This window comes from Rhagoletis pomonella, unplaced genomic scaffold (genome assembly GCF_013731165.1).
Source record: "Rhagoletis pomonella isolate Grant_MI unplaced genomic scaffold, Rhpom_1.0 Rhpom_scaffold_00001, whole genome shotgun sequence".
NCBI classification, from domain to species: Eukaryota; Metazoa; Arthropoda; class Insecta; order Diptera; family Tephritidae; genus Rhagoletis; species Rhagoletis pomonella.
The window spans coordinates 57,634,405-57,650,540 of NW_023458555.1; the positions used below are offsets into that span (position 1 = coordinate 57,634,405).

The window sequence follows — 16,136 nt, forward strand, 5'->3', positions numbered from 1 at the left end:
ATTGTGCTTGCCACATAAAAGCAAAACGTTGAAAATTATTGAAATCGGATTAAAATTACGGCCGCTTTTCATATAACGGTAAATTTCAGATATGCTTGAAACTTCAATATTTCGAAATTGAAGGACGCTAATCTACTCAAACGCTAATCTACTAATCTACCCTGGCTTACCATCTAGCGGTAGGTTTCGGAAAGGTGAAAAAACATATATTTAATACTTGCGCCGGGTATTTAATGTTCGGCTCCGCCCGAACTTAGACTTTCTTACTTGTTAAATAACTATACTCGCACCGAAACAACTCGCGGCGATGGCAAAATTTAAACTGAGACAAACAAGCCTGGGCATGTCATACCCAGTATTGCCGCGAATCATCTTTAGTGGTAGCCAAATTCCTTTAAAAAAGAGCTAAAAAAATTACTTGTGGCTAAAAATGGTAGCTAAAATTTTTTACTTACATATACATATATAAGTATACATGCAAACATTTTCAATAAGCAGTGGTATAGAAAAACAACGAACTCTGGAAAAAAGCAAATATTTTATCCAACCAAAAACCTTTTTGTATAAAAGGGGAAATATACGACACCACCTTGCTGGCTCCATCAAGTGATTGTACCATCAGGCTCGAAGCATATAACTTAACAGCATGCTGATACAATATTTATTTCTTAACAAATGAGGTCGAGGTAAGATCGAAATGATTGGAGCCGAATTTCATAATTTTTCTATAATTTTGTTAAATATTGCTTTTTTTTTTTTTAAATTCACAACTGCAATATCGTGAACTTAATCTTCCACAAACACGGCTTTGAGTCATATAGGGCAAGAAATTTCCGCCTAAATACTTTTTACTTAGAAAATTGAGCTAATTTCACAACTCACGACACCAGCAGCTGGTAAAATCACACCACAAGAACATACACAGACAATCGACTTGATGGGCCATGTAACAAATTAAGCATATTAAGGGCCGTAAGCTGATCTATTTTAAACTATATGTATGTATATATCAGTCTTTCTTAGTTTGAAAATTCATCTCTTACATAAATGAAAAAAGTACATCAAATTAAGCATATACAACTTTTTCATGCCAAGTATAAGTAAACTCTTCAAAGGGGTAAAAAAGGGCTAGGGACAATTTTAAATTTATGTGGCCAAAAAAGTATGTGGTAGCTAAATCTAGCCACCAAAGGACTAAAACGGCAACACTGGTCATAGCACACACTTTTCTTTCTCTACCTAGCGCCGTGATCGGTATGCCATAGCTTACTGAGCGCTCTGTGACCACACGCGTGTTTCACCCACGATTGAGAGAAATAGAGATTGCGCCAATCGCGGTACCGCTAATCCGCTCTTTGTGATTTTGACAGAATGAGCTGTGTGCGTGACGTCATCTTGGTGCAATTGTTGAATGTGAGCATACGAAAAAACCAAATAACAATTTTAATTTTTCTGCGTGGTTTTAAACAATTATTGAGACATTAAAAAGCAAAATAAAGTGTACAGTGGCAAAGTGTAATAGTGAAAACAAAAGGAAAGCGTGCTATATAAGAGTTTTTTCGTTTCCTACGGACGCAAACCTGGCGAAGGAGTGGAAGCAGTTCTGCCGGCGAGGACATGCATTAAACACCAAATCGAGCTTTGTGCTAAGTGTTTGAGCTAAGAGCTTCTACATGGAACTATGTTGGCCTTTCCTTGGTGAATTGTAGTAGGTATATTTCCATGATGAATGTAGACAGTTGCTGGTTTAGTTTGCTGGCAATATTTTTGTTAGTACCTGATTCTTTTAGTGCTGGTATGAGGTAATGCACCAGTGGATAAGGTCGCCAGGCGCTAATTGAAGCGGCATCTTACCGCGCTGTTACGTACCTAATACAAAACAGTGCCCAAATTATTATACATTTAATATTTCAGCTTAAATTATGTTTTACTGACATGGAATATTTGCTTCCAAAAAAGCCACGGTCATGCATCCTCTCGGAAATGGTACAAAAGTCATCAAATAAAAGCTGTGGAGTCAACAGCTGTGGAGTTTATGGTGGTTGGCTACCGTCCACAAATATAAATATGCACTCTGCATGGCTTTTTAAAATGGCACACCTTTGCTGCACACCTTCCTTTTGGTCTACATGAAATTGCAAACACTGTTAATACATCCATTTTTTCATGTGCTAAAAATCGTACTTATCTAAAGGGCTACATGTCCAAAATTATTGCTACGTGTTCCTAATAAATCAATCTTTGTATATTTATTGATTCCTGCAAAACTGAGCCATGTAATATTAAAATTAACATATTTTTCTGCATTGTTTACATATTTTTATATGCGTTTTGGCATTTCTCTCTCGCAATTGCACCAAGATGACGTCACGCAAAGATTACGCTCAAAAATCCTCTCTCATTGGCGCAATCTTGTATTCTATCATTCTTGTGTTTCGCCCATATACGAACAGCGGTAGCGGAGCAATGAGTTCCATGCACACAGTCTAATTCATTGAATCGTTTTTATGCGATGGTCAGCATACTAGCGCATTCCATAATTCAATAATACAAGGTTAGATAATTATTGACAGCTGCGGTTTGAAACTCCCTTAGAAAAGGTTGCATTTATGAAGGACGGAGAAAGGGGAAGAATGAAATCTCTTGGTGCGAAAATGGTAGTAGAACAGTACGCAAAGTAGGCAATTAGTACTGAAACTCCTTTTGTAAATTCTAATGTATTTGCAGGAAATCTGGTATTTTAAACGAAATGTTGAACGTAATATTGATATATCTACGTGAATTACGTAATTTATGTGCTATTTAGCTGTATAAAAACTGCAAAATGACTCAAAATTAAAATAAGACTACTATGAGATTGATGTAAACATCCAATTTAAAAATAGTTTATGTTTTCATCAGCTAAATATGCTTCATATGCATATACATATAAACATATTACACAAAATCTTATACTTCTATTTCACACCAAAGCTACACTGTTTCCATGTAAATGTGCAAAGAAGCAACACTGTGCCACTGCTAAGGGAGCGGTGCGAGAGAGACAACTGTCAGTTTATCGAACCTTGTATTACTGAATCATGACCGCATTCAAACGATTCAATAAGTGGGACTGTGCGCATTGCTTAGCTGGCGCTCTCTGTATGTGAAGCACACATGTGCTCAGAGAGCGCTGAGCATTATTTAGGGGTGGCTCACAAGCAAGAATGATATAATGCAAGATTGCGCCAATGAGAGAGGATTTTTGAGCGTAATTTTTGCGTGACGTCATCTTGGTGCAACTGCGAGAGAGAAATGCCAAAACGCATATAAAAATATACAAACAATGCAGAAAAATGTGTTAATTTTAATATGACAAGGCCCAACTTTGCAGGAATCAATAAATATAAAAAGATTGATCAATTAGGAACACGTAGCAATAATTTTGGACATGTAGCCCTTAGGTAAGTACGATTTTTAGCACATGAAAAAGGGATGCATTAACAGTGTTTGCAATTTCATTAGACCAGAAGGAAGGTGTGCAGCAAAGTGAATTTTGGGACTCGCCATTGTAAAAAGCCATGCAGAGTGCATATTTATATTTGTGGACGGTAGCCAACCACCATAAACTCCACAGCTGTTGACTCCACAGCTTTTATTTGATGACTTTTATTTCATTTCATTTATTGCGAAAAAATATTAGTACAATAAGATCTACGATCTTTTATAGTACAACTAGTAACAGGAAGTGTCAGAAAAATAAAATAAATAGTAATTCATAAAAATAAGATTTACAATAAACATAAGAATAACAATAATAAGCATGTTTTATTCAACCATCACAAGCAAATAGCTAAATCTTTGTCAAATAAAACGAAATTAGCTTATTTCCTATGTTAGACTAATTTTGACAGGTGTTTGACTGCAAATAGTGTCAGAGTAAGTTTTTGCCTATTTCTGATTGGCTGAAGGAGAAAATTTCTGATGCTGAATGGCAATGCCCCTTGTTAAATATACAAGCCAAGATTGCTTTTCATAAGCCAATATAATTATGTTGGGTAAGTCCTCCATACAAAATAAGCTAATAGCTTAACCGCCCTATTCCCACAACACTGACAAAATGCCTCATATGACTACTGTCAAAATTACTGCGCCTAAAACACAATATAAACATTGTTTCGCCGTTGTCACTTACTCAGTAGGTCATAACAATAAAATTGACATTTGTTTAGGCGCAGTAGTAAAGGCAATAGGCAGCCGCTGAGTTTTGTCAGTGGTGTGTGAATAGGGCGGTAAATTTCTGGACAAATAAAACACGGCTAATAATGAACAATAATGAAACTTTTGTACCATTTCCGAGAGGATGCATGAGTGTGGCTTCACACTTTCATCAGATATATTTGCATCAACAGTATCACTCGCAACGGCTATAAAAACTTAGCTACAGTATAATGCAAAACATTATATGAATGCAAATTGTTACTTGCAGTGGCAACGGTAGTCTCACTCTGCTCAAGTAACTTGCTGACAATTCTTTTGTTTTCCCTGTGCTGAGCTCTTTCCGCACGCTGGGAATCCCCCAGATTTTCTTCGTAAATCTACCCTAATCTTCGTAAGCACCGCACCACGTTTTAAACGATGAAGTTTTACAAAACCTAAGGCATTTACAAAAACAATATTAAATGCAATTAGTATGAAAATACACAATATTTTACCCATTTCGAACTGTGTATTATTTTTAATATCTTCACTAGTAAAGTGCTTTATCCACACATAGCTCGATTTGGTGTTTAATGCATATCCTCGCCGGCAGAACGACTTCCACTTTTTCGCCAGATTTGCGTCCGTAGGAAGCGAAAGAAAACTTATATCTCACGCTTTCCTTATGTTTTCACTATTACAATTTGCCACGGCACACTTCATTTTGCTTTGTAATGTCTCAATAATTGTTTAAAACCATGCAGAAATATTAACGCACAAATATTAAAATTTTTATTTGGTTTTTTCGTATGCTCACAATCAACAATTGCACCAAGATGAAGTTACGCACACAGCTGATTCTGTCAAAATCACAAAGAGTGGATTAGCGGTACCGCGATTGGCGCAATCTCTATTTCTCTCAATCGCGGCTCACAAGCATGAATATGTTCCGCTCTTAAACCAAATCGTGGCTGCCTCAACTAAGATTTGGTAACTATGACTAAACCTTGTGTTGAAAAAAGCTTATCTGTATTAGCAGAACTGAATGACATCCTTTTATGAACCATACTTTAAGTTGAATGGAATTTGTAGAAATATGCTTCAAAAAAATATTTATTAGTATTTACCAAACCCTTCAACTGAATTAACGATTTGGTACAACCTAGATGAATATTAGAAGCTTGAATATATTAAGTTATAATTACCAACCCATGGTAATAGTTTCCAATCCTTGGTCACAGTTCCCAAATATTGTCAAAATTCGGGAACTAAATATCTTTAGTTATCGAAACTAATCCTTTTTCTTAGTGTACCTGCGTTCGCCCCTGATGGACCCCAACTGGCAGTGAAGCTTGCAAACATTGCGTTCGCCTAAAAATCTGCAATCATCCCTCGTTGAGAGAGAATGATTCAAAATTTTCAGGAATTTCATTGCTGGACAATTCCAGCCGGACTTTTAGACGAGCGCACCTAATATGTAGGTGTATTCGTGTATTCTTCCAACCGAAACTCTCAACAGAAAAATTAAAATTAATTTTTATTTGTTCTCTCTCAAGGAATGAAATGTTTGCAAAAGTACGCGAACGAAATGTTAAGTGTAAAAGTAAACACTAATAAACTGAGATTTGCCGATGTAAACGGGGTGATTAACAAACGAGCTTTGATTGACGTTATAATTATATGTAAGCATCCTGTAGAAAGTTATATTAAACTGGAAAATCATCAAAATAAATTACAATATTTCCATAACTTGCAAACATGTGACTTTGATCAACCGTTTTTCTTGCTGGCAAATTGCTGTTGGCAAAAATTTTTTCAGCAGAAACTAGCGGCTTCTCATAAAAGTGAAGTGTCACGTTGGTCTTTCGATTTCCCCTACCTTGCTGGATTTTTGTGTACGGGAACAGCAAAACCTGATAAACCTAACGTCAGATCAATTAAGGCAGCTGAAATTCAGTCTTAAATATACTGGAAATTACTTACGTTTAAGCTGATTTATAGGATGTGTTCGAATATTGACGTTGATTGATTGCTCTATATGCTTTACATAAATACCCTTTTCTTCTGTCATGGGGCGAAAATCAGCTCGGTTAGGCTCAAATATGTCGCAAACACCCATCTGAAATATAAAGTATACATATGTATATTTGTATGTTTAAATGCATGTAAATTAACATTTCATAAGCCAGGTGGGGTCTCAAAAGCCCCACTTTTTTCAAAAGATCACAACTATTGCTATAAATGCGTGACCAATGTGGCCATCGCCACCTAATTTTTAGTGCACAGCTGTGTGTCCAGCTTGTTTTTTAAATTAAAATTCATGAAATCTATTTAACAAATCTATTATTTTAACATTGAGATCTTGTAATAGCGTAATTTTTAAAACCAAAAAAGAATATAATACCTCCAAAGTAATAATATATGTAGGATTTGACTGCCGGACAATACTTACGAGTAACCACAGCACAATATCGGACAATCAGGTAACACTGACTCCCAGATGCAACACTGTATAAGAAGGACACTGAATGAAATAAAGGAACAACTTGACGAAAGGCACCAGCAACTAGAAAAGCGGACAAGAGGAACGACCAGTGCTGCCGTTTGCTGATTTTCGAGTGAAGTGAAAACACAAAAAGTGAAGTGTTTCGGAGTGATTTGGGAGGAAAAGTGAAGTGATTATCGTAGTGACGGTTTTCAAGCAAAATTAGGTGTGGGGTTTTTTCGATTTAGTTTAATTATAAGCCGATTGGTTAATCGATTATTTTTTAACTCAATAAAAGTTATCTTTAAAGTTAATTAAGTTATAATTTAGTGTGTTCCTGCGTACTCTTTATGCTGGAATATCTTTAAAATCAAACGCTGCGGAAATACAATAAAAAATTGCTGTTATTTGATTACATAAACACTAAAATATAATTAATCAATGTTTTATTTTCGATTAAACTAAATTTTAGTAGAGAGCAGCCTGGAATTTATTTTATTACTAAATTTAAAAATAGTAAAATATTCACAAGCCCTAAAAAATATTTAAACAAAAATATTAACACATTTTTAATTTATTGAGATAATGTAGCATTTATTTAAATTATTCACGCTTCACTTTTAGTGATAAGTCTGTAGTTGCATTAAATGCAATTTTACATCAAATGATAAAATTACATTGATGCTTGATAAATTTTATCACATTTATTTGAGCATTACACACAAGTAAATACTTTTTGTACTTGGTATTAAATTAAAGTATTTCAATAAATATGCATATGCATTTTCAATACATATAAGTTTTTAAATAATCACATTGATATATTTTGTACTTATTAGCATTTTAATAGAAATGCATTTCTTATTAAAAATTATATAAAATCACATTGTTACATTTTGTACATGTTTTTTTTTTGCAATATTGTTATATTGCTTTACATTGAAATACGAAAATGGCTTTTCGCAAATAAACATAGTATAATACTTGTAAATACAATTCACGTTTTATTATACTTAGATAATAAGTCTTTTGATGGAACCCAGTCTTCTAGACTTCCGAGAGGGAAAGCTTGTTTTATCAACATTAAGGAGCCTACAGTGCATGAACCAACTAACAAGATAACGCAATCGGAAAATAATGAAAAAAGTAAATTTCTGAGCGTTTTTGACATCTGCCTAAGAATGAAAACAAACAAAGAAAACGAAAATGGCGCGGTGATTGAGTGCGATTATATTGGTATTTATTATAAAATATAAAAAGTGAAACTTGATGACAATTAGCAAAACAGTTCATAAAATATGGTTTTAATGATTGAGAGTGTTTTACAATCGCATATTATCGGCACTGGCCGCTTTTTCAATGCCAACGTTCTGACCACAAATGTGCACCCACTTTTCGCGCAAACTTACGCCTCTTGGCAAATCAAACAGACGCACAAACTTGTTCCAATCACAAATCACTTTATATTATAACATAAATTTGTAATATCTCAAAATTTATAATTAAAATCACTGCAGAAAACACATAAAATCGGTAAAATATCACTACGAAGAGGTAGAAGACGATGTAAACCGAACCAAAAAACATCAAAAACGCTACGAAAACTTGTTTCTGAAAATCGATTACAAATACAACGATGGCGGATTACGTGATCTGTAGTCGTTGGTTCATGCTACAGTGTCCACATTTAAACAATTTCTTGTAGGATTTTTAATTAACTTGGTCTGGGAAAATATGCGTTCAGTAGATGCGCTGCTGTGAGGTAAGCTTAGTAATGCACCAACAAATTTTTTTAAAGCCGGATATATGGGTTTATCCAAAGGGTTCTGCAAAGAAAATACATTATGCCAAAATTCTTCCAATTGTTTTTCTTTTGGTAAATCTTGAAAAATCAAAAGCCTCCATTCGCATTCTACATAATCTATTTCATTATTGTGTATAAGATTGGGAAATAGGCGAATTAGTAGGCCAAAGTTTGACCTAATGAAGCTGGATTTAAAATTTGAACCGCATCTAACACAGGGTCTTCAAAATTTGCTTACATAGAATTGTGTAAATTCTCTACAGTTTGTTCTTATTTCTAGAACTTCCTCCACACTTAAATACCCCTCACATATTCACATCTCAGCTCTTGGCCCAATATATACGTCATTCAAAGGCTTATAAATTGAAGGATCTTCAAAATTTATATTATTAAGAGATCTTAAGTTTATTAAATTTAAGTGGACAAAATTGTTTGCCACATTTTTGAAATATAACTGTAGAGACTTAAAGAGGACGTGAAAGCGTGGTATTTCCGATTGGAATTCTAAGTTGATCATATTTACTGCATTTAAAGCAAAAGCCAGAAAAAGAAAATAACATTTGTTTGTATAGTTTAACCGTTCTGTAATTTTCGCGGCAACGTCATTTCCTTCAAAATCATTACATAAAAAAAATGAGTTAAAGCCTGCCATTGCTCTTATATTCGTTGCACTGCGGCTTCCAGCGACAACCAACGAGTTCGCGATGATTTAAAAATTTTGTGTTTTTTTACATCAAAAAAGTTTTGAAACTCTTCATATTCTTTAAGACGCTTTGAACTATGTGAAAAATATAGATGTATATCCCTGGCTAAAAATTCTACTTCGGATGGAAAAGCTTTGGAGGCAGCCGATGACATAAACTCATTGAGTGACAAACGCATCCTATTACCTACAAGTTTTTATTTATAGTTTTAAGTAAGGATTGAACCCCGTGTACACACCCCATCATTGCAGTAGCATTGTCTGCTGCAAAATCTTACTAATCTTACTTCTTACTAATATTATAAATGTGAAAGTTTGTATGTTTGGATGTTTGGGAAATCATCACGCGGAAACGACTGAACGGATTTGCATCAAATTTTGTACGCAGAGAGCATATGGGCCAGATTGGTTAATAGGCTATATTTTTTAGAGTTGCCACCTGTTAAAAAAGTTTAATTTATTTAATATGCGGGAACGACAGAATGGATTTGCATGAAAATTTCCACACAGATAGCTTATGATCTATATTGGAAAATAGGCCACTTTTCTTAAGAGTTGCCACCTGTTAAAAAAGTTTCATTAAATTAATACGCGGAAACGACTGAATGGATTTACATGAAATTTTGCAAGCGGATAGCTTATGACCTACAGAGGGAAATGGGATAATTTTTTGGAAGAGTTGCCACCTATTAAAGAAGTTAAATTACATTAATACGCGGGAACGACTAAACGGATTTGCATGAAACTTTGCACACAGATATCTTATGACCTGGGTTAGAAAGTAGGCTACTATTTTTAAGAGTTGCCACCTGTTAGAAATGTGTAATTTAATTAATACGCGGAAATGAATGAACTGATTTGTATGGAAGTTTTCACGCAGATAGCTTATGAGCTAGGTTGAAAAATAGGCTACTTTTTTTAAGAGTTACCACCTGCTAAAAAAGTTTAATTAAATTAATACGCGGAAAAGTCTGAACGGATTTGCATGAAATTTTGCAAGCGGATAGCTTATGACCTACAGTGGAAAAGAGGCAAATTTTTTGGAAGAGTTGCAACCTGTTAAAAAAGTTTTAATTATATTAATACGCGGAAACGACTGAACAGATTTGCATGACATTTCGCACAGAGATAGCTTATGACCTATGTTGGAAAATAGGCTACTATTTTAAGAGTTATCAGGTATTAGAAAAGATTAATTAAATTAATACGCGTAAGTTACTGAACTGATTTGCATGAAAGTTTGCACACAGATAGCTTATGACCTAGGCTGGAAAATAGGCTACTTTTTTAAGAATTGCCACCTGTTTGAAAATGAAATTTTGTTCAAAGATGGTTTATGACCGGGATTGAAAAATAGGCTACTTCCTTAACCGGTTTTCCGATCAGAACGAAATTTAGTACACTTACTACGGATTTCGGAAGGATGGTCTTAGACTGAAAGTAAGTCCGGTAACTCAAGATCCCTCCCATACAAATTGGAATTTTCATATTACATACATATCTCTGGAAGTATTTGTGGGGGAGAACTGAAACTTGGTATAGTGATATGTATGTGAAATCAATGTTGGCTTTAATCGATTTATGTTTTAATCAGTTAGCTAACTCGATTAAATTCAATCTGATTACAGTTAATCATGATTAATTTTAATCTGACTAAACACTTAATCGTAACCGCGATTAAAAAATTAATTTTTAATCATTAACTCTTAATTTGGTCAAGTAGGTTTGGTGATTAATTAAGTTATGCTGGAATTTCCCTGTGCACACAAAGCAAGTTAATTCCTCATCAATCTAAGCAATTTGGTGTGCATTTTCATTAAGATTAAACCAACAAACGTTATACAAACTAGGAAAGTAAAAGTTCCCAGTTTATGTATTACTAATAACAATAATTATAATTTTTGTATATTATGTGCTTTTTATAAGCGTAAAACACAAAATAATTACTACAACTGGTGTTTGGTTTCAAACACGGACAAACTAGACAATTTAATCAGATTTTATTTTTAATTGGATTAACGAATAATGTTTTAAATTAATTAAAAGTAATCGCAGCCAGCGATTAACGATTAAAAAGCTGTTATCATTAATCGTACAGTTGATTACGACTAATTAATTTTAATCGTCAAATGCGATTAACATTTTAATCGTTAATTTTAATCAGATTAACAGTTTGCCAACACTGTGTGAAATCATGTTCATATTCACGGATACAAAATTAATTCCATACTCATGGAGAAAAATTTGCGTTATTCGAAAATGGGACATGGTTCCTCCCGTAAAAATTTACTGTTTTATACTGCTTATCTCTTGAGGTGTTCATGGTGGAGTACTGGGACTTGGTACTGGGGTATGTAAAATCAATTCTAAATTCATGGAAGAAGATTAGGTTTATAAGAAAAAGGGGCGTGGCACTTCCAGTACAAATTTACTTTTTCTTGCCACATATCCCTGGAAGTGTTTGTGGAAGAATACTGGAACTTGGTATGGAGTTGTGTATACAAAATGTATCAACTGCTCATGTGAGTTATTAAAAAAGAAGGCATGTCGCCTCCCATACATACTAAAAACTTCTTAATAAATATCTCTGGAAGGATAGAAAATCTCTCGAAGTATTTTAAATTTGTTATGGAGATTTATTTTATAAGTGCCGTTCTGACAGAATAAATTTCATTAAATGGAAAGGGGAGAGCCGGGTTCGCCCTTATAATCTGAAGCTCTCTTGAGGTATTTGCTACAGTAATGAGAAGTGGTATTTTATCAAGGCCAGGTTACTAAATTTGCGTTGGAAATATTAGAACCCACCGTGGCACCTCCAAGAAGGTTACACGTTCACGCGTCGTATACCTGGAACCATTTTATCGTAAACTTAGAGGGATTGATATCTTTCGTATGCCTAGCGCGCAGACGAGATTTTATAATTTCATAGTTTTAAACGGCCTAATTACCTTAACGCGCTTAAAAAATAACGAGCCATAACGAAATGGGCACAGAAATAAAATCTAACATCATTAAATTATTTTTCATATTTGCATAAAAGCGCGGGGTGAAACCCGCGGGTATGAGCTAGTCTATAATATTTTCCTTTGGAATATTTGCATTATTAAAGAAATCTTTGATAGCGCTAAAAATCGAATTGGAATCGCTGCTGTTTAACTCAATTAAATTTAAAAATCTATCACGAATTCGTTCCTCTTCATAGCCAAAGTAACGAACAACCAGAGCTAAGAATTTTGACGAGCTTATGTCAGTGGTCTCATCAATGATTAAAGAAAATTTCTGTGTGCGCAAAACATCACTCAATTTGTTTAAACAATTTTCATATAATGAAGTTCTTACTGTTTCATTCGCTTTTGTCCTGCCACACTTCCACTCTTTAACCACGTCAGTATCTCTTCCTACATTTTTAATAAGCTCAATTAATGGTTGAACCATTGAAAAAGGTTGATTACGTTGACACAAAAAAATTATTATTTTTAATTCGGCTGTTTTAATATTATTAATTTTTGTCTGATATGCCGTTAATTGCTTCGTATTATCTAGCTTTGGCTGATTTTTAAGTGCAGCTTCACACTTTGTATGGCCTTCCCCTTTACCGTCTCTTTCTAAATCAGTAATATTGTTCGATAAATATTTTTTACAAAACTTACAAAAACGTTTGCCACTCCTACTTTCCAGCCAGGTAAACATTTCCAGCCACCGCTCCAAAAACTTTTGTTGAAAATTCTTTCTTGTACTATTGGAAGCATTAATTGACGTAGCACAATCGCTTAAATCAATAGAAAGTGCAGTATTGGATGAGGCATCTAGAGGCCCAATGGTAGCTTTTTCAGCAATAGCAAACGCACCATCTTCATAACTTGAAGATTCAGGAATCGCAACAACATCATCGTCACCTCCACCAACGGCAAACGTACCATCTGCATAATAGCTTGAAGATTCAGCATACACACCGTCTTCATAATATTTAGCTTGAAGATTCCGGAATCGGAGCAACATCACCGCCACCTCCATCAACAGCAAACGCACCATCTGTATAATAGCCAGCAGATTCAGGATTCACAGAAAAATCACCACCTCCATCGCAAATGCACCATCTCCATAATATTTGGAATATTCAGAAGGCGCAGCAGCATCACCTCCACCACCAACAGTAAACGAATCATCTCCAGACACAACAAACTCATCAGAAAAGCTTAAAATTATTTCGAAAGCAGCAACATCACCGCCTTCATCTATTCCAACACCGCAATCCTCAGAAAAAAAAACAGTCACAAGCGTGTAAAATTCCCCATCCTCATTTGTCGAGATTTCGGCACTGCAAATATAAAGTTTCCCGTAAATATCAAATACTCATTTAACCCTAGAACACACACCCAGAAAATACCACGTAAACACACACCCGGGATACGTTTGTACCCGGGACCTTATTTTGCGGTTTTTTTAATGCTTATTCAACCGATTTCTAGGATTTTTTTTTTTTGAAATGTATATTTTAATATATAACAAGTATTTTGTCTTTTGTTTCATTCGAATATTCCTACTGGTTCCAGCGATATGGGCAAATAAAGTCAGGACATGCAACAGTGGATTTTTGTTTTTGTTGTTGTCCTGATAAATGCAAAACAAAATAATATAATTTATAATAATATACTTGTAGAGTAACAACGAATACACATTTTGGTTTTTATTTCATTGAAATATTCTACCTGGTTCAAAAGATATGTGCAAAAAGGTCGCGCAAGGTATGGGTACGTAGGTAGCAAATACACTGGTATAACTGGTTTTTGTATTTTATATGCAGCTGCAAGGGTTGTTTTCACACGAGGTGTTGTTATAAATGCTGCCTGTTGATATTTTCATTATTGTTTTGGTGCTCAAAAGTGTAAGAAGTGAAAATATAAGTGAAAATAAATATAACTGAAACTATAAATAACTGGATACGAAATGACTTCAAGAAGAAACGAATATTTATCAAGTGCAGCATATAGAAGGTAAAAAATGTAAAATAAGCAACAATGTAAACATATACTATTTTTTTTTATTATGCAGGCTAACAGCGAGAATCATATATACAATCTTTATTTGATGAAATTTGTGACGATGACGCTCCCTATGACTTTGACTCAGAAGATGAAGAAGAAATTCAAATCAATGACATTGAAATTGCTGATGACGATGCTGAAGTTTCGCAAAGTGCCGCAGAAGTATTACCTGATTATGCGGACTATGAGGATGATGAAGAAGACGATGAAGAAGAAGAAAATAATGAATTACCTGCTAGTGCCGAAAAATTTGTTGCACGTGATGGTACTGAGTGGATGAAAGAACCAAATGTAAGTCGTCAGGTACTCAGACAAAATATTATAAGAGAACGTTCTGGACCAGCTAGATGCACTGAAATGTTGTCAATAGAGCAAACATTCAAATGTTTCATGAACGTTGAAATGGCTGATATAATTATGCGCCACACAAATAAGTTAGCAAAAGAAACTTATAATGCTTACAACAATGCGCATCCAAACACAACTCCTAAGTCATGGACGCCTGTGTCAATAACAGAGCTGTATGCATTTTTTGGCATACTTATTATGACTGGTGCGAACCATAGCAATGGAGAACATGTTCGAGTTTTATATCGCGCCACAATGGGAGTCAACCGTTTCTGTTCGATATTGCGGTTCCTAAGATTTGACGATAAAAACACTCGTGCGACACGCTTACTAACTGATAAAGCAGCACCGATCAGTGAGTTGCGGACGATGATGAACAATAATCTTGCTGCACATTACAAGCCCAGCTCATGCTTGACGATTGATGAACAATTATTTCCTTACCGTGGACGCACACGGTTTACGCAGTACATACCGTCAAAACCTGCTAAATATGGTATCAAGGTTTGGTGGATTTGCGATGCCACAAATGCATATCCACTGCATGGACAAATATATACTGGCCAAGCAGAAACTGGCAGGGAAACGAACCAAGGCGAACGAGTGGTGAAGGATTTGTCTGCCAAATACCAAGGAAGTGGCCGAAACATTACAATGGACAATTTGTTTACGACCTTGCCAGTTGCAGAACTGCTTCTCACCTGGAAACTCACGATCGTTGAAACTTTGCGCAAAAACAAATCATATATTCCTCAAGAAATGAAGCAGAACAAAAACAGGACAATTGGTTCAACGACATTTGGCTTCAAAAATAATGTGACAATGTGCTCTTATGTTCACAAAAAAAATAAAGCAGTAATTTTGCTTTCGACCATGCATAATGATGCTGAAATAGCTGACAGTGGGAAACCTGAAATAATTGAATATTATAATCGTACCAAACGTGGTGTTGATCGAATGGACCAAATGTTTGCGGAATATCCAACACAAAGACAAACAAAACGATGGCCACTAGCGATGTTCTTCAACATGTTGGACATTACAGCTCTTGCAGCCTACATTGTCTACGATTTGAATAACCCTATGTTGCCTTGGAGAACAAACAACAAGCGTAAGCAGATTCTGCGCAGCTTGGCTGAAGCATTGTGTATGCCCATTATTGAAGCCAGAGCCATAAATCGTCAAGTGACGCGAAATTTTTCGACTAAAATTGCTATTGAAGCATATTTCAACCGACCGGTGGAATCAATGGTGTCAACAGCAGCATCAACATCTGCCGCAGCGCGCACGCCAAAACCTGTATCCGGATCTTGCTATTTATGTTACGCACAAGAGGAAAAACGCCGTAGAAAAGCCAGAAAGCTGTGCGACAAATGTAAGAAGCCAATGTGTCTTGAACATTCGGTCACATCAACAAATTGCTCTATTTGCCATGATTTTCCTTAGATATAAGATGCATTTTTATAATTTTTATAATAAAAGTCAATAATATAATGTGTGAAATTAATATTTTTAATTTTTCAAATAAAAAAATAATATAAAAAATGTTTTTTTTTTATTATTATGAGGATT

The 16,136-nt window shown here is 34.9% G+C and overlaps 1 protein-coding gene across 1 annotated transcript in view; it reads right to left on the bottom strand.

Annotated features, from left to right (window-relative positions):
* LOC118753074 (serpin B10-like) overlaps nucleotides 1-16,136 on the bottom strand; it is a 176,882-nt gene that overhangs the window by 97,699 nt on the left and 63,047 nt on the right. The window contains exon 3 of the mRNA XM_036487959.1: nucleotides 6,163-6,298. Within this exon, the coding sequence (XP_036343852.1) occupies nucleotides 6,163-6,298 (136 nt within the window). The remainder of the gene's footprint in view (nucleotides 1-6,162; nucleotides 6,299-16,136) is intronic.